This window comes from Notamacropus eugenii, chromosome 4 (genome assembly GCF_028372415.1).
Source record: "Notamacropus eugenii isolate mMacEug1 chromosome 4, mMacEug1.pri_v2, whole genome shotgun sequence".
NCBI classification, from domain to species: domain Eukaryota; kingdom Metazoa; phylum Chordata; class Mammalia; order Diprotodontia; family Macropodidae; genus Notamacropus; species Notamacropus eugenii.
The window spans coordinates 111,067,097-111,093,505 of record NC_092875.1 but is presented as its reverse complement, the minus strand read 5'-3'; the positions used below and the strand labels follow the sequence as shown (position 1 = coordinate 111,093,505).

The window sequence follows — 26,409 nt, the reverse complement described above, 5'->3', positions numbered from 1 at the left end:
GTGGAAGCATTTAAGCTTGCTGGAGTTTGCCAAGCCAATCAATCATTGGATCTCTAAGCATCTGTTAAGCACTCACTATATGCCAGATATTGTGCTAAGATCTGGAGATACAAAGAAAGGTAAAGTTCAAAATAATAAAAATAACTAATAACTAACATGTATATACAGTGCTTACTTTGTGCCAGGCACTGTGCGGAGTGATTCATAATTAATATCTCATTTCATCCTCACAACAACCCTGGCAGGTAGGTGCTATTTTTATCTCCATTTTACAGATGAAGACATTGAGGCAGAGTATAAGTAACTTGCCCAGGGTCACACAGGTAGTAAGTATCTGAGGCCAGATTTGAACTCAGTCTTCCTGACTTCAGACCCCAGTGTTTTATTCACTAACCATGGAGGTGTCAAAATAACAAAATAGCCAAAAACCAAAAACAAAACAGAACGAAAAGACTTAAAGTTATGTTATTCCTAAAACAGGGCTTGAGACTGAAGGGAGCTGATCCTGGGGTTTCTCATTTGGCCAATTTTAATTCTTCTTTCCTCTTTCTAAGTTAGTGTTCAATGCCTTCCAGCGGGCCCCGTCTGCTTCCTCCTCTCTGATTCTGACTTGTTCCTTTCCTTCTCTTTTCTGAATCTTTTGCTTCTATTCATTTATCTTTTCCTCTCTTTTCCTCCTTTCCTTGCCAAAATATGAACTAAATATGGTTTCTCAACCTGGTGTGTCCAGAGGGAGCATAGTAACCAAGGGAAACATTTACATGGGAAAAAATTAATAGGTACATAGATGAGAACAGCAGTCTGCGCTATATTTTCCCAATGATTTTACACATGGAATGTGGTTCCTGTAAGAGTAAGGCTAATCTCCATCTCCATCTACACTCTTCCCTTATCTGTCTTAAAGTGTTTGAAAATAATTTTAAATGGTCAAATTGGCTTCAGAAGGGTATCTCGAGGTCTTAAAATGTATCTGGATGCATAGCATATGTATATGTATATGTATGTGTATATGTACGTATGTATATATGCATGTGTATATATATGTGTGTATATATACAAATACATACATATATACATATATGTATACATATGTGACTATATTTTATATATATATGTATATATATATATATATATATATATATATATATATATATATATATATATATATATATATATATATATATATATATATATATATACACGTATATTACTGAGTAGGAGATTTCTAACTCTAAATTCAGCAGGGCCAGATTGTCATCCTCTAAGACCTCCTGGGAAATATGGCTCTGTTGGTAGTGATCTTTAATATGCAGAGAAAATGAAGCAAGAGCTATTCAGGTACCAATGTTCTCCAAGGAACCAGACATTCTTTTCCACATGAACAAATCCTAGTACCTCGCCTAGGGAAATATCATGGGAAAAAGTGTATCATGTTAGCTCACATATTGTCCCCTTGAAGAAAGACAACAAGGGCATAGTCAATGCTTTTCTGGGTCAGAACAATATCTATGCTCTCCCCTCTCTCCTCACCCTGCCCCAGTTCCACACTGCCTCTCTTTCAGATGCCTCAATGTAAGTACTATTGAGAGAGGGCAGGATTGCCTTCCTAGGCACTGACATCAAAAGGATAGGAATGTTTTTGAAGGTCCAGAAAAGGCTCCTTAAAAAGATCATTGAGCAGGAGCTTAAAGGGGCTTTGGAGGCCATCTAATTCTGAACCCTCATTTTTCTCAGGTGGAAAATGAGGCGCAGGAAGGTTAAATGATTTGCCCAAAGTGTTTGTTCATTGTGGTAGTCACAGACCTTGATTCCTCCAAGTCACTTAGTAAGCTTCCATTACGATGCACTTGAGGTCACATAGGTCGTAAACACCATAGGCAAGATTGAACCCAAAACAGCAGTTGTACTCTTTTCACTGAACTAAACTTTCCCCACTATGGACAAGATAGAAAGGATTTAATACATAAGAAGATTGAAAAAAAAAAACATTATGTCTTCCCTCTGGAAAAACAAAGAACGTATGCGTATATGCTCAAATCTTTAAAAATCACTAATGGAATAACTTGGACAAAGCCTCCACAATAGGAAGCAATCCCTGGTAATGGCAGGATGAATAAATAAAAGGACATCCTAGGTCACACAGCAGGTGGAGAACTTATGCAACATATTAAGCAAAGAAGCAGTATAGTCAAATTATAATTAGAATCAGGAAAGGTTCGAGGACAAAAGTAATGACTCTCATTTATGGAACAATTTATAACTATAGTATCAACTCTGATTTCTTACTCTGAAGCCTCATCGTGGTTTGAAGGTCACCCTGAGTCCTCATGGTCTTCCTCAGTGAAAAACAAGCTGTCACAGATTTAATTTTGAATATGGGTTTAGTGTGGGCCTACACGGTTATCAAAGGACCATGCAAACTAAACTTTGGGGTATTTTACCACCAATTTTGTTGTAACGACAATGACTTTTTGGTCTATAGCATTGGTCAAAGACAGTTTACTAAATTATAGAGCATTATAGTCTTCATCACCTCATGCCTGTACTATTTTAATAGACTATTCGTTGCTCTCCCTACCTCAAGTCCCTCAGTTCCATCTATTCTCCAATCAGCTGTCAAACTGACCTTCCTAAAGGGCCAATATGATATCACCCCCTTACTCAATAAACTCCAATGGTTCACTATTACCTCCAGGATCAAATATAAAATTCTGTTTGATGTTGAAAACTCTTTACAACCTACTCCCATGATACCTTTACAGTTTTCTTACATCTTATTTCCTACCATGTATTCTGAAATCAAGTGTCACTGATTTTCTTTGATTCCTTGCATAAGAAACTTCCATTTTCAAATTATGAACATTTTTACTGGCTATTCCCATGCCTGAAATTCTCTTCATTTCATCTTTACCTCCTGAAAGATGCAAATATACAAAAAAACATTAAAGAATTAAAGAAAGTAGATTTCCAGTGGGGGGGTCACTGAGTAATTTCTTTTGGAAAGGGGGAGGTAGGCCATATAAGTTTGGGAATCTCTATAATCTACAGGAAGCTTTTTCTGATTCCCTCTTAATGTAAGGGACTTTTCTCAATAGATTATTCCCAGTTTAACCCGTCTATATCTTGTATGTCCACAATTGATTTCATGCTGTCTCCCCCATTAAACTGTGAGCTCACATGAACCGGTGTCCGGTCACTTAAGTTCCAACCTATATTCCTATCATTGGCATTTAATATCTGTAGAATTCTCCTGTGTTATAAGACTGGTAATCCTGTGAAAAAATGATAATGTCATAGTCTAGAGCTATGGTTTTTAACCTTTTGTGGTATCATGGACCCCTTTGACAGTTTGACAAAGCCTATGGACCCTCCTCAGAATAATGTTTTAAAATAATTGAAGGAAAAGCTCAATTTTGATTAGAGATTACTGAAAATAAAAGTCATTTTTCTCCCATCTAAGTAGAGCCCCTGAAATCTATACATAGATTCCTCCCCCTCTCCTAAGGGATGATCTGTGGGTGCCAAGTTAAGAACCCTTTGTTTATCAGAAGGCTTTTTTCCCTTGATGAATCTAAGTTTACTTATAGTGATCAAAGCTTCTGAGGTACAAATAATTGTCAACCCCATTTCTTAACTGAGGTTCAGAAAGATTAGGGGACTTTCCCAGAATAAAATGGTGAGAACATTATTATGGAGCCAACAATAAAACTCAATTCTTTTCATTCTAAATGTGGTACTCCTTTCATTCTACCAGGCAGATAAAACTTATTAAATAGATAATATAAATATGCAATTGGATGATAAGCATTAAAAACATTAAATAATTTGCATTTAGGTTCAGCTTTATGCAGACATCATGAGGAAAGCCACGGACTTAGGAAGCATTCTTTCGCCTCTCTCTTCCCACTTCCCCCTAAATAAATTAATAAGGGTACATTGGGCATTGAAGTCAAAATAGCTACAAAGACTTAGCCTCATTTTCTGTTTAAACCCTTTCCACAGAATTGGACTTGTGAACAGCCTTCCTTTGTACTGTCTCACTGGTCTTCAAAGATCCAGAAATAGCTTCCCTGAGCCTTGTTTCAGCGCCTTAGAAACTATTTGTAAGTGAATTGCACCAAATATGTCCACAGTCACTTCCACCTGCCCTGCAGGACCTAAAAACTGACTTCAGTCTTCTGCAGGGTCTAATAGAGGCAAGAAAAGAGGGTATTTTGAGAACAAAAATCCAAACTCAAATGGGGAGAATGTAAGAAGAGAAAGGGATGGAAAATGTTAGGAGGATTTGCTTTGGGTACCCAGTTCTTTTTCTCTTACTTTTACCATTCCTGTTCCTGATTTGCTAGACCTTAATTATATATCCTGTAGTACATGTACATAGACATTGTCCTGAATCTTTTCCTGCCCCAGGGATGGAGACTTTATTCTAGCGTGGATGGGCACACTTCTAAATGAGGTTTTATTGCCGTTCATTTTGTTGACAGTGATGGTGTCTCTTGGACACCAGGGAGTAAAATTCCCTGGATAAGATAAAACTTCTTGATAAAATTGGAATTCCTGACTTTCATCCAGGAACTCTTCCATTGTGTCTAGGAAGTTCGGTTTTCCTGGGCCTAGGAAACTGTCTGTTATTCTGCCACTAAAATGTCACCTAATGCCAATTTCTAGCTGGTCTAAGAACTTCTAGTCACTACAATTCCACAAAAATTCCTGGGACCACATGATTCACTTTGTTGGACTTCATTTGTTGCATAGTTTCTCTCCTGGGACTCAAGACCATGTGTATTTTCATATTCATATAGCAACTGACTGTGCTCCCAACTGAGCCCGAAGAGAGCAGAACTCGAAACAATAGACAACTCTTCCAGAGGGTCCCATTTTGATTTAACATCTAGCAATAGCTTCTGATTAGATTTGATTAAGAGTTTATCTGATTAATAATTTAATGCCTGAAAGGGGACTGTGCTTGTCATCACAGGACATCTTCAAGCAGAATCTATATGACTACTTGTGGGGATGGCAGAGTGAGAAATCATTATGTGGCTACAGTAGATTCCTTTCAACGTTGTCTATATAACCTTATAATTAATACAACTTACAGCATCTGGGGATAGCTAGATGGCACAGTGGATAGAGTGCAGGACTTAGAATCAGAAAGACTCATCTTCTTGAGTTCAAATCCAGTCTCAGACACTTACTAGCTATATGACCCTGGTTAAGTCACTTTAGCCTGTTTGCCTCAGTTTCCCCATATGTAAATTGAGCTGGAGAAGGAAATGGCAAGCCACTGCAGTATCCTTGCTAAGAAAACCCCAAATGAAGTCATGAAGAATCAAACATCACTGAAATGACTGAACAAGACTTACAGCATCCAGAGATACCGCATTTTAAAGTTACTCAAGGGGATACTGCGTATTGATTAAACTATATTCTGGACTTTGAATCAGGAAAACCTGGATTCAAATCTTGGTTCTGACACTTAATAGCTGTATGAATGTAGACAAATCACTTAACTGTTCTGAGTTTCAGTTTCCTAATAAGTAAAAAGTGGATTATAAACATCTGTATTATCTACCTCACAGGGCTGGAAAAAAGAATGAATGAGTGAAACACTTTTTTTAATGCTTACTACATGCTCAGTCCTAACAAGACAAATAGAAAAATTGAGACAGTCATACTCTCAAGGAGCTCATACTCTAACTGGGGAAAACAACATGTAAAAGAATGTTCATGTTTCAGAGCAGATGAAAACGTTCAGAAATACTAAGAATGTAAGGATGTGGGGAGGATCAGATGTCAAGAACCACTGTCCTAAGGTAATATCAACAGGTCAGATGACAGGAAAAGGGGTCTACATGGTTTAGAGGTGAAAAAGCTTGGAGGACTTTAAGAGGTAGCAGCAGGGCAAATGACATGGCCCAATGCTTGGGAATTAGTTTGTTATATATTTTTTGTTGATAAAAAAAGCCTGTTTTATGTTTGACACATTGCTAGCCTGAGTGCTTACATGGGAACTGAGATCCATTAATTTTTTTTTTCTGTACAGACAGCTATATTTTGAGGTTTGCAGGGGATTCCTGGAATAAGAGTAAGGGAATAAAGTGAGGAGTCTATTAACCAAAAACAGTTATTTGTAAGAATCTTGATAAACGGAAACCAGAACCTTTGGTTTGGGGGCATAAGATACAAGATCATATATGTGATACCATTTGATTAAGATAATAATATTTTTTATATAGCATTTTTTGATTTACCCTTAAAGTACCTCCCTCACAACTACTCTGTGAAGTAGATTAGTACAAATACCACTATCTTCATTTCACAGAGCAGGAAAATCTTTCAGCCAATGTCATTGTACGGTGTTCATGGAGTGATTGTGAGAAACTGAAGACTCAGAGACCTTAAATGGCCTTTTGCAAATGGCAGAGCCAATTCTTCTGACTGTCAAATCCACTGTTCTTCCTACTTCCTACAAGCAATACCTTTTTATTGCGATTTTGTTGTCATTTTAGTAATATTACTCAAATGATTATTTTCTCTGATTATGGAAATTAGGTAATGCTTTCCTAGATCATTAATAAAGATATTATATTAAATTGGTGACAATCATAACCCTGATGTTGTTCAATTCAGTGTCTTTCTAAATTAGAACCATAGTAACATGGATATAAAGCATCCTGAATAGCTTCTTAATCTATACACAAGTGTTTATAGCTAAGACAAATTTAATTAATTTAATTTTTATAAGCAACATTCCATGATGCTATATTAAATGCTTCATTAAAAATTAAGATATATTAAATCTCCGACATACCCCCATTCATCTAGCTCACAGGGAGTTTCTAAACAAAAATCAAAGGCAATCAAATATTTCTGACAGGGCTTATTTATCATAACCAATGTTGATTATCGCTCATTATTCTGTCTTCCTCTAGATATTCATAGACTTTCTCCCCCCTTCAGTATTGGTTCTACTACTTTATTATGGATTTAATTAGAGATTGACCAAATTATACCTTGATCCAGCAGGAATCAATGCCACATCTCAGATAGTGCATTCACTTATATAATTATACCACTGAAGTGATAAACACAGAATGTTGTGTTGTTTGTTTTTTTTAACTTTAGTTCAGTGAGTCAGTTTCTGCCAGTACTCAAAGGATGCCAGGATTCTTCTTCTTTTTTAAAAAAAAATGTTTGTTCCTTCAGTATAATATTAACTCTTTGTAGGCAATTCAAATAAATTGAATTGAATCTCACATTGATTAAGTGCTTTCTGTATGAAAATCACATTCCCTTTGTTGGGCAGGTCACCAAGCAACAGTGATGGTGGGCAAGGCACTGGACTTGGAGTCAAGACACTTGAATGGGTTCAGATTATGGTCAGACCACTTAATGGTTCTGTGCCTGCAGGCAAGCCATTTGGAACCCTTTAAACCTCTTTTCCTAATTGTAAAAGAGAGGAAATAATTCCTTTACTAGCTATGAACTTACTATGTAACCTTGGGAATTATTTCACTTCTGGAGACCTTGTTTTCCTCATGTCTAGAATAGAGATATTCTAGGTAGGAGGTATCAAACTAGTGCAATTCCTGACCTACAAATCATACCCTTAAATTATGCCCTGTAAAACTCCTGAGAAAGGCCCAAACCAGATTGAAAAGTAATTGGAAAATGTTTAACAAAATTAATAAAAATGCAACATGTTATTCAGTCATGTCAGACTCTTTGTGACCCCATGGACAAATCCATGCAGTTTTCTTGGCAAAGATATTGACGTGGTTTGTCATTTACTTCTCTAATTGTCCTCATTTTTCAGAGGAAAAACTGAGACAAAGAGGAACTAAATGATTTGTCCAGGGTCACACAGTTAATAAATGTCTGAATCTGGATTTGAACTCAGATCTTCCTCACTCCAGGACCAGCACTCTACCCATTGTGACACCTAGCTGCTCTTATGTGATACAACATAAATAATCTTAATTTGTGGTTTTCTGAGTCAATATGTAGCCATTTCTATTTTCATTTAGCATCACTGTTCTGGATGTCTTCTAAGTTTCTTCACAGATATAATGTTTTGAGATTTGTGTTTAATTTCAGTTTAGTAAAGAAGAAAATATACCATGTTAAAAACTGACCTTTAAAAACATGGAATGTCATCTTCATTAACTGAAACATTTTCAATTTAAGTGTATGATTTGTGGGTCAGGAATTGCACCAGAAAATTGAGAAATCATAGAACTAAAAAGAATTTTAGAAATCTTATCCAACTACTTGACTTCCCCTAGCCCTAACGCTCTGGATTCTATAGATCATGGAATATTAGAGTCACAAAGAACCTAGAGAGATTGTATTCCTATCTCCCCTGTATTTCAAAGATAAGGAAATTAAAGCAAAAAGACTTGTTTAATTTCACAGTGATCACATGACACACTTGGAAATTAAGCTATCTTCTAATTATCAGTCCATTGATATTTTGCATTGAACTGTGCTGCCTCTCTTTCAGAGGACCTCAATTCTTGTCCTTGTGGGCAAGAATAAGACTGCTCTGAAAGATCCCAAGAAATGGGTTCTGGTTTCCATTTGAAGATCACCTTTCTTAAAAAGGAACCTATTATTCATTGAGGCAAGTCATTCTACTTCTGGAAAGTTTTGTTAGAATTCTTTATTTCCCTTACTGATCAACAATCTGCCATCCTTGAAATTTCTATCCATTGGTCTTAATGCTTCCCTCTGGGATCAACCAAAATAAATCTAATTACATGACAACCTTAAAGTCGTTCAAAAAGATATTTGAAGTTTTTGCTTCTCCAGGCTAAATACTACCAATCCCTTCAATTATTCCTTGAGTTCTCTCACCATCCTGGTTACCCTCATCTGGAGCATGCTGGTAAATATTTAACAGCCAAATCTCTGAAAAAGATGTAAACATTATGTACTTTTCAGTTTAATCTCCAACATTTTTTTCCATCAATTTCTCAAGTCTAGGCAAACACCAAAACAATAAATCAAACTCTGATTTCTAAACATTTTCCAATTCCCAAGATGAAAATAGTTTTAACCCATTAGGAGCTATGTCCAACATACCCCTGCCCCTCATCTGCATTCATACTAACTTGCCAAAGGTCTTCAAAATATGTGATACCAAGAACTGATCATGACACTCAAAATCAAAGTTCATCAACTCACTCACTTTGGACATCATTTCAATAATAGGTCACTACAGAATTTATCACCTACTGACCAACCTTTAGAAGATAGCCTTCTCTATACTTTGGTAGTGTACTGTCCTTTTAAGGATTATTGCTGAATTAAGTCTGCTCAGAATTCTAAGAGGAATCATGACTAAAATGTTTGCTTTCTGATTCAGAGTTCTGAGACAAGCAGTTCCTAAGTTTTGAATAAGGCAAGCTGTAGTACATTGAAGAACTATGGACAGCAGAACTGTTCTATTATTTGTGGACAAATGTAATTTATCTGATTATGGAGAGAAAATGAGAATTTGATTACTAATTCTAAACTGTGGTAGGGTTGTTCACATAGATAGGACTCCAAGTCTGAATGCAGAAAGATATGAGATGAGAGGAAGAGACATGAAAGGACAGATTTCAGAATTACATCAGCTAAGTTTGAAGCTGGAAATCATAGCTATCTATATTATAGTTGTTGAGGAGTAAGGCTATCTGAGCAGAGGAACAGATGGATAGCAAAGAATTATACAAGTTACTCAGTGGATAAATTAGAACAGTTGAAATGTCACACCCAATGAGATGTTAGTCAAGTATATCACTGATCAACTTTGTTTAACAATGGAAGCATCTATTCAATAGATGTTACAACCATGGAGGTTTTTCATAAATAGTTCTTGAAATTGAAAGGGGACACTGACGTTTATAGTATCAGACTTGTGAATTACCCTGAAAGCATAGTTTTTTCTTACTAAAGTGCCTCCTTGGAAGATTTCTTCTGTATGTGTCCATGCTTTCCCAGGGAAACTGAGTGAAAAGGTGAGAGACTGTAAGACAGGTTTGAGCGAATTATGACATTTATTATTCATACATTTGTGTTAATATATGAACATGTATGATATTATTTCTTTTGAATTATTGCCAAGTAAGTGGTTTTGTTTAAGATCTAAAAGTGTCATTACTGTGAGAGGCTGACTTTGTAAATAGAAATGCATTAGTGGGGGTTCATGAGTAAGTAGAGGAAACATATTCCCTCATAACACGGTTATCCCTAGGGTCTGAGAGAATTTGAATATAACTAAGTGATAGTGGCCTTTTTTCTGGAAATCTAGATCTTCTCCAGTATGGGAACAGATTGAGTCAACCTAGAGAGTAAGTTAGTGTGCAATTATTAAGGTGAGAGGTGTGAAGTGTATCTGTGTCAGTGGAGATATGCTTCATAAAGCCATTATGCACTCAGCTACACTTGTCCTCAGGTAACAGATTCATTCCCTCACTGATACTACATTCAAAGTCTTTCCAACTCCTTAGAACCTTCCAGAATATTTATTCCACTGGCATAGCTTTTCTAGAGATCCTGCAGTTGCCTCTATACCATGAGATGCCAGAGGAAAACTAATGCAAGTCTGGAAGTTAAATATTGATTAAATAAATTTTGAGCTAACATATTGCAGTCAGGACTCACATTGTTTGCAGATTCCTAAATGCTCAGTTGAACCCAGATGGTCCAGAGCATGAGACACTTCATCCTAAGTTCATGGGCTCATGTCCCATGTTAGGTGTATAACTTTTTAGGTCAGCTATGTGGCATAGTGGATAGCCTTCAGAACCTGGAGTCAAGAAGATTTATCTTCCTGCGTTCAAATTTTGCCTCAGATACTTACTAGAAGTGTGACCTGAGGCAAGTCACTTAACCCCGTTTGCCTCAGTTTCCTCATATGTAAAATGAGCTGGAGAAGGAAATGGCAAACCACTCCAGTATCTCCACCAAGCAAACCCCAAATGGAGTCATGAAGAAAAGAATCAGACACAACTGCAACCACAAAAAACTAAAGATCTTTTCCTCTTGTACCTCTTTCTAAATGCTTTTCCATTCCATTTCTAGTCAGAGCTCAATATTCTCTCATAGTATAGTTTATTTTTTGAACCCAAAAGGAGGATTTGATATTCCAAATATTCAAAATTTATCTCACCAGTTTCACTGTTATAGCCCATCAAGATCTCTTTGGATTCTGAATCCATCAATCCTAGCTTCATATTAGCCACACATTCCATGACACTTAGATATATCATCTCTGACTTCATTTAAGTTATTGATAAAAATATTGAACAGAACAAATCTAAAGACAGAGTTTGTAGGGCTCTACTAGAGATCTCCCTCTATGTTAGCATAGATCCATTAATTAACACTCTTTCTTTAGTTGGTCAGCCAGTTTTAAGTCCAACTAACTCTACTATCTTCCAGCCTGTATCATTGTAGTTTGTTCCTGGAGTGATTGTGAGGAACTTTAAAAAAATGCTTTCCTGAAATCCACCCATTTATATCTGTATTCCATAGCATTTCCAGATCTGCTAGTCTAAGATTTTGTTAAAAATATGAATAATGAGGTTAGTTTGGCAGGACTTGATTTTAAAGAATCCATGCTGATTCACAGCAGTGACTGCTCCCCTTTCTAAGGGCTCAAAAAAAGAATGCCTTTAGAAAAATCTGTTCTAAGAACTAACAATACATAGAATAGGGAATAGGATGATGCAAAGAGTAAATAAGAGATGATCCTAACCAACATGAAGTTCCCAGTCTAGTGGGCATAATTGATACTATGGTTCCATCTGACCTTTGCCCAGGAAGTGCTAACTTCCCCCAATCACTCAAACACCAAGTGCTACTTCATTCCAAGATGGTCAACCAGTCCTTAATCTGGGATTGATTCCATCACCCTCTAGATTTCTAGGATTTCCTAAACACTGGTTCTCCTGCAGGAGGGAGGTCACAGGTGTTTCCTTTGCCCATTGACAATACCATGCTGACCAATAAGCATATTAAAGGGGAATTATTGTATTAGAGAAAAGTCACATGCCCACCACAATTAAAGTGACCTAATTAGTGCAAAGGCAACATGAAGTTTTAAATGTCTAAAGATCTTTCATACCCTGTACGCTCTTTATGAGGGGTAAACTTCTTGAAATTGGAAAAAGGACTAGAACCTCAGATGTGAGGGTTTGCCAGTCCTCTTCAGGGCTGCTTATCCACCTTTGGTGTCTACCTGGTATTCAACTCTCATCTGTGGCTCAAAGAAGTAGTCACACCCCTGGTAAAATCAGGTAACCAGCCAGCCTCAAACCCACTGATGAGTCACGGGGGTGTCTACTCTAAGCCTGCGAAGAATTTCCCAGGCAATGGGCAGATGAGAACAATTTGTTCAGACAGCCATGAAGGCAGCTGAAGCAAGTGCTGTGGAGCATTTAGAGCTTGGTCAGATATAGAAAATACCAAGGTCATACACTGCATCCCGGACCACTGCTAGGCACCTTGCTCCTTGACTTGGAAGATTCTGGAAGAGTGATTGAAGCTTCAACTCTGCACCACTTAAATCCAATTCATGCACTAATTAAGACAACATCCCATGATGCCATTGCTCCTCTTCAAAAATGAAGGATAAACAAACAATAACCACAAATGATTGGTTAATCAGATAAGCTAATTGTCCCTCTGGGGACTTTAAGTAGATGAAAGAATTTCCGCAGAAGGCATTTTAGAAACAAAGCAATCAAGTGAGAGCTCTGGGCTGGGAGCTGCCTTGAGGAGGCAGATCTTTGAAGGTGTACCAAAGAGATGGTCATGAGCCCAAAGAGAGCATCACCTTCCTCTCTCTCCCTGCCTTCCTTGATCATTTAACTGGAGAGACACTAGTAGCACATACACATCCAATTGGGAAAAAGTAAGAATAAACACAGACATAGCTATAGAAGGCTACCTACCTAAAGCAAAGAATCAAATTTAAGAAGTGTGACCCTTTAAAGCAGAGTGAATGCTGCCTATGTAGTCTAGAAAGGCCTTGATTCTCAGGGCCTTGCAGAGAGCTATTGTCCAGGGAGAATTCCTTTGGTGAAGGAAGAAGAAACCTTCAAGCATGTGAGAATTGTATTACCCCTCTGCCACATGTGTTCTCTACGTGTTAATCTTGCTACTTCTTAATGCTAGGTTTGTACCCACTCTTATCAAAGACCCAGAGAAAGAGGGAGAGTGTATGTATGTACCCTGGTTAGCAGGAAATGTTTTGAATCACTGTTCTTGCTGGTCCTTCCATTAAATACCTCTGCCCAGAAGCTATTCAAGTCTGTCTTACTACTAATGGGAAACTCACTGATGAGGGCTCACAAGTGACAGTGTTACAAGCTACAGTCCCTTAGAGTTAGAGGATCCACAGTCCTTTGGAATTCTGAGGGAAGGGTACTCAATCACACTGGGGACCCAATCTGCCTGTGCTGGTGGGAGTTCCAGGAGAGTTGTACAGGGGCTGTTACACTATGAATCACCGCAAGGGGGCACTCAATGGCTGGTGGAAGGGATGTGGAGAGCTGTGGTCAAAAAAATAAAATAACAACAGGAAAACAGGTGGAAAAGATTTGGATAGTTAAATCCTAATCCTTAGAACCAACTTTAAGAAATTCACTTTACTTTGTTTGTACTCCCTCCTTCCTAATATCTTTTTGCTAGGTCACAACCTTGATGTCTACTTAGTTGACCCATTGTTGTTTGATGTTACTCAGCTGTTTTGAGTAGTGTCAGATGCTTCATGATCCCTTTCAGGGTCTTTTTGGCAAAGGTACTAGAGAGCTTTGCCATTTCTTTCTCCATTTCGTTTTACAGATGTGGAACTGAGGCAAACAGAGTTAAATGACTTGCCTAGGGTCACACAGCTAAATAGTGCCTGAAGTCATATTTGAACTTACTCTTTCTGACTCTGGGTCTGGTGCTTTATCCACTGTGCTTTATCCATCTAAATGCCCACTGACTCTTAAGGTACCTTATTCATTAATAAAATTCACAGGATTTAGATATATAAGAAACTTCAGAGGCCATCTAGTTCAATCTTTTCATTTTATAGAGGTCAAGGGAGATGAAATGACTTGTCCAAGATCACAAAGACAACAAACTTAGTTTCTATGTCTTCTTATATACATTGAAAGGATGTTCAATAATAACTTATTTCTTGAGAAATGATGAGGCATGTTATGCTTCCCTACTAATACTGCTTTCTCCTATCCCCTCCCCCCAGACTTACTCTCACATACAGTGACAATGGCCTCCTTGCTGTTCCCTAAATAAGATATTCCATCTGCTGAGAACAGGCATTTTCACTGGTTGTCCCCCATGACTGGAATTCTCCTCTTTCTCATCTCCATCTCCTGGCCTCCCTGCCTTCCTCGGAGAATCAGTGAAAATTCAACCTTCTATCCAAATTGCTAAAACTCAGCTTTTCCTGATGCCCTAGTAAAATAAAGACACCAGGCTAGTAAGGCTATAGTGCCTTATCCTTGTTGATTATTTCCAGTTTATCCTGCATACTCATCATTGGTATATAGTTGTTTGCATGTCATTTCTCCTACTAGACGGTAAGCTCCATGGGAATGGAAAACTATTTTTTTTTTTGCCTTTCTTTGTATCCTTAACACTTTGTATAGTGTCTGGTACATAGCAGGTGCTTAATAAATGCTTTTTGTAGTATGATTTCAGAAAAAAACTGTAAAGATTTACATGAACTGATGCAGTGAAGTAAGCAGAACCAGGAGAACACAGTAACAATATTATATGATAAACAACTGTGAATGACTTAGTTATTCTCAGCAAGACAATGGTCCCAGACAATCCCAAAATGATGAAAAAATTCTATCCTCTTCCAGAGAAGGAATTGATGAAGTGTGAATGTAGACTCAAACATACTATTTTTCTCTTTCTTTCCTCCTTTTTCCTTTTTATTTTTTATTTGAGTTTTCTCCCAAAATGACTAATATGGAAATATGTTTTACATGATTGCACATGCATAACCTATATTAGATTGCTTACCACCTCAGGAAAGGGTAAGGGGATGGAAAGAGAGAATTTGAACTCAAAATTTAAAAAAATGAATATTAAAGATAGTTTTTGTACAGAATTAGGGAAAATGAAATTATCATAAATATATACCTGTTAACATACTGAAATGGATATAAGGAGAAGAACTAAGTAAGCATTTATATGTAGTACCAGCTATGTGCCAGGAATTATCTTAAATGCTTTTTAAAAAATATTCTTATTTGATCCTCAAGATAACTCTATAAGATAGGTGCTACAGTTATCTTCATTTTATAGTTCAGAGAAATGAGGGAAACAAAGGTGAAGAGACTTGCCCATAGTCATGTAGCTAATAAGCGTCTGAAGCCAGATTTGAAATGAGGTTTTCTTGCCTCCAGTTCTCTACCTACTACACCACCTAGCAGCCATCTAGCCTGTGTAATGGGCTACATTAATCCCTGGAGTTCCGAGACTGAAATGGGAGTCCCCTATTATATCTGCCTTGAACACAATCTACAGGAGAGAATTTAGGAAGCTGCCGTTTGTCTAGAAGAGGTTTGCTAGGTTGGTTGGAAGATTGAAGACTGATGAAAAAGATTACTTCTAAGATGCTGTTGAAGGAAATGAGGTTGTTTAGCTTAGAGAATAGATTTAGCAGTTTCCCAATATTGAAATCTTGTCAAAAGGAAGAGAGATTACATTTATTTTGTATAATTACAGTGGTCCAGACTAAGACTAATGGGTAGCAGAGATATACATTGGGTTAATATGAGGAAAAGATCTAAAAATTAGAATGCCATTGGCTGCCTCTTCAAGCAATGTGTTCTCCATCACTGGAGCTACACAAGAAGAAGATAGATGACATCTTACCAGAACATAGTTGTGGTATTTCTGCATTGGTTAAGAGGTTTAGTTGATGATCCTTAAAATACCTGTGATTCAGTAAGCATGGTGCTTCAATTAACTGAGCTAACTAGTTACAACCTCCAGTAATAAGATTCATGACTTACCTCAGGGTTGGTAACCATATGTCTGGGGGCCGATTTTAATGAGAAAGGATTGAAGTGAGAAGCCTAGATTTCAGTGTGGTGTTTTTCCCCTGTTTTCTGTGACAGGTGACTGCAAACTGTTTATTGTTAGAGTGGGTTCATACTGCTCAGCGTGCCAATACAACTGGGGAAGATCTCTTTCCCACACTATAATTAGCACCAGTGCAATCAAGATAGATGAAAAACATCCTTCATTTAGCTCTGGAACAGATTCTAATCACCATGAGTAGGTGTTGGAGGTGGGGGTTGGAAGGGGAGTCATAAATAGGAGGAGGGAGAAACAAAAAAAATACATTTCTTTATCAAATTCTTGCTTGGAAAATGGGGAAAAAGACATATTCAAAACAGTGGCATAGTCCCAAAGTCCCATGATCCTCACAAGTTGGAAACATGCTTTAAAGAGATTGAATTAAACCAGCATTAATAAAAAGTTGAGTATGGACAGGGTATTTTACTAGGCACAGGCTTTACAAAGGCACAATCCCTAACCTCAAGGAACTTGAAGTATTCTCAGGGGAGATAAGACAGGGACATTAAGTAAGAATGTCCAGCCCTGACCTCTCTCCTGATATCCACAGTCACATCTATAATACATCTCTATATGAATGTCTCAATGGTATAGACTCATTGTGTCCAAAACTAAGCTAGTTATCTTTCCTTTAAATCTTTTCTGTCTCCTGTTCTTTCTTCTCACTTCATGATTACTGTCAGTGGCACCCACCATTCATCTGGTCTCCTATCTTTGTCAACCTGAAGCTATCTTTGACTGCTCTCTCTCCCTTCTGATAGTGAAGCAGTCACTACAAAATGACCAATTCATCTCGATAGTCTGCTTACCCATCCCCTCTTCTCTATTTCCAACGCCATCACTCTAACATAGAATCTTGTTGCCAACAGCTATATTGCCAAGGCAATATTCACAGCACCGACAGTGACTATGAATGTGCTGGCAGAGTTCTGAATTGCAAAGTATAACAGACTCTCCATACAGAAGGCAAAAGAAAAATACTTATTCAGACACCAGAAAGCCAAATCCATCATAGTAACCAAGAAGTCAATACACATTAGCGCTGCAAGGGACCACGCCATTTCCAAGCCTTCCTCCCCATCCCCACCCGCACTGGGGCCTCTCTTGAAGCAAACACTCACAATCCTAGTTGTCTGCCTACCTGTGTCCTCTCTCTCCCTCCATTCTAACTGCTCTCACCAACTTCCTCTCAGTTCAGCTCCAACCTTCCTTTTCCACCTGTTCAGCAAGCTCCTCCCACCATGTGACTTAGGCTTCCAAGTGATTTAAGCAGGTCACATGGGCCTATTAATAGATGGGAAAGATCTTCAAATTAAGCAAAAATACATTAACAATACAATAGTTTATTGCAATAGTCTCCTTGAAGGAGACAACATGTAAATAACTCTCTAACAGAGAGAGAGAAAGAGAGAGACAGAGAGAGAGACAGACACAGAGAGAGAGAGAGAGAGAGAGAGAGAGAGAGAGAGAGAGAGAGAGAGAGAGAGAGAGAGAGAGAGAGAGAGAGAGAGAAGATAAAAGGGATCTGAGGTGAAAGCTTTAGCACTGGGGACACCATCAAAACTGTCCTATGAAAGTTGGACTTTAAACTCAGTGTTGAACAGTGCCAACAAACTCAGAGGTAGGAATGATGGAACAGAACATTCTAGGCATGGGGGCAGCCAATGCAGTTGCATACAGATGGGAGATGGAATGCCCTGTTTGAGGAAGTACAATTAGCCCAGTGAAACTGGATTGTAGAGTATGTGGAGGGTTGTAAGGTATAAGAAGACTGGAAATATAGAAAGAAAACAGGTTATAAAGAACTTGAACTACAGAGTTTATGTTTGATTCCAGGAATAATAATGAGCCACTAGAGCTCATTGAATCTAGGTAACTAGAAAGATGATAATGCCCTTGACAATAATAGGGAAATTTGGAGGAGGGGAGAGTTTTTGGGGAAATATAATGAGTTCTGTTTTAGACATATTGAGTTTGAGATAGGAAGTCAGTGTAACTGGACTATAGTGTGTGTGTGTGTGTGTGTGTGTGTGTGTGTGTATGTGTGTGTGTATGTGTAGGGCAGTGGATAGGGGGTTTGCTATAAGAACATTAAAAAGGTAGAAATGGGGGAATATAATGAAGAATTTGAAATACTATTCAGAGGAATTTACATTCGATCCTGGAATAATAGGGAGCCACTGGACCTCATTGCACAGGGAGGTGACGTGCTCATACCTAAATTTTAGAAAAAAATCACTTTGGCAGCTGAGTGGAGGATAGGCTTGAAGTAAGGAAAGATGAGGTAGGAAGACCAGGTGGAAAGCTATTTCACTAGTCCAGGCAAGAGACAATGAGAGCTTGGGCAAGGATTGTGGCTATGTGAATAAAGGAAAGAGGGGCATACGTGAGAGATGTTGTGAAAGTACAAATGACAAAAAGATTCAGCAACAGATTTGGAAGTGAGGGGCGAGAGTAAGGAGTTTAGGATGACACTGAGATCACTACTTCTGTTGAATTCATACCTATACTTTAATGCCCCAAGTCAAATGTTACCTTTTCCATAAAGTATTCCCTGATCCCTCTGAGTACTTAAAAAAGTTACAATTCAACAAATATTTATTATGTGTAAAGCAGTATGCTGTATCTGCCTGTGACCCTAGAAAGAATTGCAGTTTACAGGTCTCTGTTGCCTTGATCATCCATTGTTTTATGTGATTGTTTCTGATGTTACCTATATATATATCAGACTGTAAGTACAGTGCTCTTCATGTAGTAGCTGCTTAATAAATGTCGAATGCACACCCATGGCACTCTCTCCACTTAAGGCTCTCTCTACTCTTTACATCCTCTACTGCCTGAATCATCCATTCCTATAACTTCTATGACCACTTCTACATAAATGACTCCCAAATTCATGTTCCTGTTCCTTACTCCCTCCCACCCAGCTCTAGACCCAGATTTCCAAAACCTTGTTGGATCCATACATCTGAATGTCCTGCTAGAACCTCTGTTTCAAATTGAACTCATCCCCCATCCTTCACTTGATTTTCCTTCTAAAAAGTTAATGACCTCTTCTCAATCTCTTGAGCCTTCACATCAACATAGCACTTCATCACATCTCACCCAGACTATTGCCATTGCTTTCTAATTCATTCCCTGTTTTGTAACTCTGTTTCCACTCCAATTTATACTCTACTTAGAAGTCAAAGTGATTTTCCTAAAATAGATCTGACCAATATCACCATCCTTGCTCAATAAACTCTAGTGACTCCTGATTACCTCCTGGCATTCATAATCTGGTTCCTTCAATCTTTCCAGGCTTCTTATACTTCACTCCCCTTTCATTCACTGTATATTCCAGCCACAGTGACCTGTTCTCACACATGACCTTCTATCTCCCAGCTCAATCCATCTGCACTATGCATGCCTAGAATTCTCTCTTCTTCATCTAGTTTCCCTGGCTTTCTTAAAGATTCAATTAAAATCACATCTTCGGACACAAGTATTTCCTAGTAACTCCTCCCTCTTCCACCCAGTGGCTAATGCCTTCCCTCTGAAACTGCATTCTCAGAATACTTAGATTTCTTGCATTCTCAAAAACTTGGTGGACACATTCTGCTGCACATCCTGCCAGCATCTCTATCTGAAGGTCTTTAGGCAGTCTTAAAACTGATATTACTCCCCTACCTGACTTTCCTTCTAAAATCTGATGGGCTCTTTCATTCCCAGTAAGTTCCAGAGGATGAATGGAAGTGTCAGAGGACTTAGATTTACACTGCAAGTATACCTTATTATTTATATGTTGTCTTCCCCATTAAATGTAGGATTCTTGAGGGCAGAAGTCATATTTCCAGCTTTCTTTGTATCCTCAGGGCTTAGGACAGTGTCTGGCGCATAGTAAATGCTTAATAAATATATATTGACTAGCTAACTGATTAACTTCTCTGTTCCTGAGGATGTCACCATCATCTTTCCAGTGACAGAAGCTTGGATTCATCTTTAGCTGTTCCTGCCCCCTAACATTCAAGTGCCAGATCCTTTCATTATTGCCTCATCATTATCTTTCCCATCCATTCATTGTTCAATAGCAATAATTATCATGATAATTATAATAGGAATTCATGTCTATAGTGCACTAATATTTGTAAATCATTATTGTAGCTCCTTTAATCCTGACAATAACCTTGTGAAATAGGTGATATAGATATTAGGAGGAATTTGTGTCTTATAACCGTTAAATCTTTGTGAAGAGCTTAGTTCAGGCCCTCATCTCTTCTCAAACTTTTGCAACAGTGTCTTAACTGGTTCCCTTTTTCCTGTATAGCACTCACACTATTGCCCAAATAACTTCCCTATGGCATCAGTCGGATCATATGACTCTTCTAGAATTAGTTGAACTATATAACCTCTAAGGTATTTCTAATTCTGGAATTTTATGAGTCTACTTTACAGCCGCCAACAACTTCCCATTTCCTATCCAATAAAGTATAAATTTATTTGCCTGACATTTATAGTCCTTCATAATTTGGCTTGGACCTACCTTTTCATTACTTTTCCCTTTTATATACTTCACATTCCTGTCAGATTGGTCTTCTTGCTATCCTTGCCTTTGTGTGCATCTTTATTCAGGCTTACAATGAATTCAGACCCATTTTCCTGTCTATTGGAATCAGTTTCTCTTATAAAGCTTTTCATTCATTTCAGTTGTGTCCAATTCTTCATGATACCATATGAGGTTTTCTTGGGAAATATATTGGGTTAGTTTGCCATTTCCTTCTCCAGCCCATTTTGCAGATGAGGAAACGGAGGCAAATAGGGTCAAGTGACCTGAAGAGGTTCACATAGTTAGTAAGTGTCTGAGGTAAGATTGAATTCAGGCAAATATCTTCTTGACTTTAGGCCCAGCACTCTATCCATTGTGTCACCTAACTGCCCCCAAACTGCTTCTTTCTAGGCTAAAGTCAAATGGCTGTTCCTTAATAGAGCCTTCGCTGACCTTTCCAGCTAAAAATGTTCTCTCTTTCTCTATAATTTTGCTTACATTTTTCCTTTGCTAGGAACTTACCCTTCCTTTGTAGCACAGTTTACTTTTATATGTTTACTTATTCAGACTGATTGTAAGATTTTTGAGAATAGATTCTGGGTTTTATGTATCTTAGGACAATGTAAGTCAGGTAAGTCTCTAGGACTGTAAGTTAAAGAGCAGATGTCTAGCTGTATCAACAGAGTGAATTTCTTGAATTGCCTATTCCAATAATGTCAACGGTTCAGGAGGAAAGTGCCAAGAATCTATGGTTTCATTGTTTTGTCAACTTCATTTAACAATGGGAGCCAGCAATGCAGCTATTTCTCAATAGAGTAGTCAGAGGGATTTACTTGGTTTCAAGTCTAGCAAATGTCAGAAACAAGATTTGAACCAAGGTCTTCCTGAGTTCAATTCTATTCCTCTTTCAACTAGTTCATATGGCCTCTCAGGCACTTTAAAGATGTTGCTTAATTTAAATGCATCCCTTTATCTGAGGCAAGCTACTATCTGTCAAATGAGCCTTTCAGAATCAGACTCTTAGCCTTCAGAGAGGCCCAACTGAACTAGGTACATTTGATCTCATGGAGAAAATTATGAAGATTCACTATTTGTGAGAAAGGAATAGAGTAGAAAATTCTTCTAAGGGCAACACATTTATTTGAATATTTGAGAAACATTAATGATTCTGTTGAGAAAATAGTCCAATAAATAAGACTTTAGAGTTGGATGAGTAGATTATCTGGACCAAACACTTCATTTTATGGAGGAGGGTTAAGATGACATTCAACTCCCAGTGCTATCAATCTATACCATGCACTCCATGTGTTACCATGCATATATATTAATATAATGTGATTTGTTTAATTGATGTTAAAGTGATCTAAGGATAAGTTGATTTGACTGGAGCGGGGGGAGGATAGTGTGTGAAAGAGTACCCATTTCTCAAAGCCTAAAAAGAAACAAAAAAGACTAAATGCTGCTTAGCAATAAGTGAGCAGAACACCGGTCACTTGCAGTTCCAAAGTTCACATTACCTGATGGTCTTGATCATACTGAGTCCCATTTCAACACAGCAGTGGGCATGGTCTGGACGAGGTTCAGGAAGTCCAGACACACAATAGTAGCAGTCTCCCAAGATCTTAATCCGAAGACAATGATGTTCCTAGATTTGACATAGTAAGAAAGAAGAGAAATTGATTAGCAAAGGGGTTAAAGTTTTAGAATATCCTTAGGGAGGGATTGAGAATAAGGTAGTTATGAAGGAATATTGTAGCTTTTTACTACAGAGTAGCATTGGATTTACTCTTACTAATTTGTCAGTGAAACCAAGACTAATGATTTAGGCTGCCTTTGCTATAGCTTCCTCATTAGTCCTGGAAGAATCAAACAAGTGAATGATCAATAGAGATTGGTCATTATATTAACCTGTCTATAAATTAATTAGTTGATGTAGGGAGTTTTAATACTCATTGAAATTCAGAGAAGTCAAAAGACTGTGCCCACGGTCACACAGATACTAAGTGGCAGAGAGAGGGTTGAAATCCAGTATGTCATTCATTTTTCATTGGTTCCTAAACTTTTGGTCTCAAGACCCCTTTACATTCTTGAAAATTGTAGAGGACTCCTGTTTATGTAGGTTATATCTATTGACAGATGCTGTATTAAATAAGGCAGCTCAGTGGATAGAGTGCTAGGCCTGGTGCCTGGAAGACCTGAGCTCCAATCTGACTTCAGATACTTACTAGCTGTGTGACCCTGAGAAGTCATTTAACCTCTGTCTTAAACTACCAGAGAAAGAAATGGCAAAGTGGTTTTATTAGAAATATTAATTTATTTCAAAATAATAACAAACCAATCATGTATTTTACATATATCTATGAAAAAAATTCTACTTTCTAAAACAAAAAATATATTAAGAATGGCACTGTTTTACCTATTTTTGCAAATCTCTTTAAGACCTGACCTAATAGTAGACTATTTGATTTTCATATATACTTCTGTATTCAATCTGTTGTGACGTTATTTTGACTGAAGCATAGAAGAAAATCATGCCTCACACGAATATGTAGTTGGAAAAGGGAGGATTATTTTAATATGCAAATAACATCTTACTTTTATTATAAAAATAGTTTTGAACTTGAGAACCCTTTGAAAGAGTCTTGGGACCACTATACTTTGAGAACCATTGCACTACTCCATACTCAGTTCTTGAAGAAAGGGATTCCCTAACTGGAAAACATTTAGAAAAATCAGTTATCACTTACTAAGTTCAATAATATAATACATAGGTTATATATATTTTAATCTTAATTTTTAATTTAAAAAATGCTTAATTTTTTGTCTACCCTACCCTACCCAGAGGACCTTTCCTTGTAAGAAAGAATAACAATGAGAACAAAATGAGGTCAGCAAAACTAACCATAAGTAAAGAAAGTGTGACAGTGAATGCACTGTTATGCAATGTTCACGTCCATGGTGCCCTACCTCTGTAATGAAGGGAAGAAGTTGTGTTTTCCCATTTCTAGGGGACCATGCTTGATCAGTATAGTTGCACTGCATTGGTTTGATTTTTTTAAATTCACATTGTTGTAGTCTTTAAGTATGTTGTTTTCCTGGTTCTACTTACATACCATCAGTTAATAAATTGTTTCCCTATATTTCACTGAATTAATGATATCTATTGTTCCTTAAAATACTAAAATATTCCACATTCATGTACCACAATTCATTCCCCAAATCAAGGGCATCTACAGAATTTTAAATTCTCTGCTCCCATTTAAAAAAAAAGGTGGCCATGAATTTTCTGGTATAGATGAGCTCTTTTTTCCCCTCTATCTTTAACCTCCTTGGGCTTTATGTTTAGCAGTGAGTCAAAGGGCATGGACATTTGTAGCCTGATGTCATTACTTAATTCAATAGAAGGCACTCCATGGATATTGATTCTTTTTAATGTATAGTTTCAGATAAGGGTTTTTCTGTGAGTTGAGAATACATGGAAATCAAAACGGGATTTGAGGAAGGCCATGGACTCAGTCTAATAGACTGTGAGTAGTTATGGGTTGACCCTGTGACTATTGGGAAACTGAGGGCTCACTTGCCTTTAGCAGAACACAGCTTGGTCAAGCTTGAAGGACTTGCAACAGCAGCACTAAATGGTATTTGTAGGTGAGTGTGTATGTGTGAGTGTGTGTGTGTGTGTGTGTGTGTGTGTGTGTGTGTGTGTGTGTTTGACTGTTGGTACCAGAGTATCATATTCTCCTCAAAAATTCTCATCCCCAGGGAAATAGCTGCTAGTTTGGCCATGATACGGTCCCTTATAGTTCAAAGAATCCCACATTTTGAGCTGGAAAGGACCTTAGTGTTTATCTAGGTTACTAAACTCCTTGTCTGAAGAGCAGTCTTATGAGGTAGGGATTATAGATATGATTGTTCCCTTTTACAGATAAGGAAGCCAATGACCAGAGAAAGGAAGTAATTAATTATTCAAGGTCAGTCACTTAAGTAAGTGCCAGTCAGGGTGTGAGGCCAAGTCCTTTGGGACCAAGTCAAATGCTCTTGCCAGTCTACCACAGAAGACCTAGAAGCACTGAGATTTGTCATGCCCCCTCTGACTTAGCGCCACATCCATGTACACATGATCTGTATTTAGAGTCAGGCAATCAGGCTTTGTTCCAGGACTATAATTTAGAGCCCTGGCAACTGCCTGATGAAGAGCAAGATGCTTCTTTCCCTCACCCCAAGATGTCCATAATCCAAGTGAACTCTTCCTCAAGTTATCCCCAAAATGGGGTATAGTGAAAAGAGTACTGAGTCCAGAGTTAGAGGATCAGATCAAAATTCTGCTCCTTTTTATCTGTGTGACCTTAGACATCAGTTCAAGAATCTCAGTTCTTCATCTGTAAAATAAGAGTTCCTCATCTCTAAAATTAAGTGGTTACATAGGTCCTAGTTCTAAATTTATGAACCCATCACCCCACTCCCTCCCCTGGGAGCTACCTTACAACGTCCTTTGGGAATACATGGGCATTTTCGTTGAGGTCTTTTCCCTGTTTCCCTCTAGTAACTACTTTGTAGTAAGTGCTCTTTTTGCCAGAATTCCTAGGGAGAGTTCTGTACATATATTAAATATATAAATGCAAATTGTTATTATGTTCAAAATAGATATTGAACCAATAACACAAGGCTTTTAGTATAATGTGTAAAAAGGTATAGGCAGATATTATCCTATAGGTCAAACTCTACTGCTTTCCTATGATCTCAACTCCCACTGGGTGACCTGGTCTGAAATCAGGAAGACCTGAGTTAAAATCCAGCCTCAGATACTTACCAGCTCTATGACCCCAGCAAGTCATTTAATCTGTTTGCCTCAGTTTCCTCATCTGTAAAAATGGGATAATAATATCACCTACCTCCCAGGGTAGTTGTAAGCATCAAATGAGATAGTAATTGGAAAACAGCATAGTGCCTGGCACATAGTAAGCACTATATAAATGTTACCTATTATTACTATAATTATTAATGTTCAGTTTCTTTGGAACTGCTCTGAAGAGTTCATATTTATGCTCAGAACAAGGTTCTGGGTGAATGAGCTTTAAAAATAAAATAAAATAAATTGAAGCTTGGAACACATAAGCAAGTCCCAAGTTGATCTTGAAGATGTCACCATAAGAAAAAGCTGTGGCAGACACACTATACTTTTTCTTTTTTGGTAGTGAGGTTTCATTTTTAAATTTTATTTATTTTATTCTGAACTTAAGAAGTAAAGCATTTCTGTAACATAGTAGAATAGAAAAAATGATTGTATATGAAATTGCAAGTCTATTATGTACAAATTACTATTCCTTTTAAATATATAATAGTTATTACGTAAATTTCTTTTTTCCCTTATTTTCTTCCTTCTTCTCCCCCTGCCCTGGAGATGGTCATCATTAGGCACAAATATATGTGTGTATCTATATGTAAGCATATAGATATACACACGTATACATACATATGCATACACATATAAGTAAAAGTATTCTATACATCATATGTCTGTTATTTCTCTTGATGAAGACGGCATCTTCCTTCATAGGTCCTTTGTAATTAATTTGGGCATTTGTAATATTCAAAATGACTTATTAATTCAACGTTGTTCTTAAAACAACATTGCTGTTACTGTATACATCATTTTTTGGGGGTCTGTTCATTTCACTCTTTATTATTTTGTGCTAACCTGTCCACGTTTTTCCAAGATCATCAAGCTCAGCATTTCTTATAACACTAATCATATTTCATCACAATCATATACCATCACTTAT

The 26,409-nt window shown here is 37.5% G+C and overlaps 1 protein-coding gene across 2 annotated transcripts in view; it reads right to left on the bottom strand.

Moving 5' to 3' along the window:
• Positions 1-26,409, bottom strand: part of ADCY8 (adenylate cyclase 8) — a 387,812-nt gene that overhangs the window by 193,287 nt on the left and 168,116 nt on the right. For both annotated transcript variants that reach the window (XM_072603060.1, XM_072603059.1), the window contains exon 5: positions 22,144-22,271. In XM_072603060.1, coding sequence (XP_072459161.1) covers positions 22,144-22,271 — 128 coding nt within the window. The remainder of the gene's footprint in view (positions 1-22,143; positions 22,272-26,409) is intronic.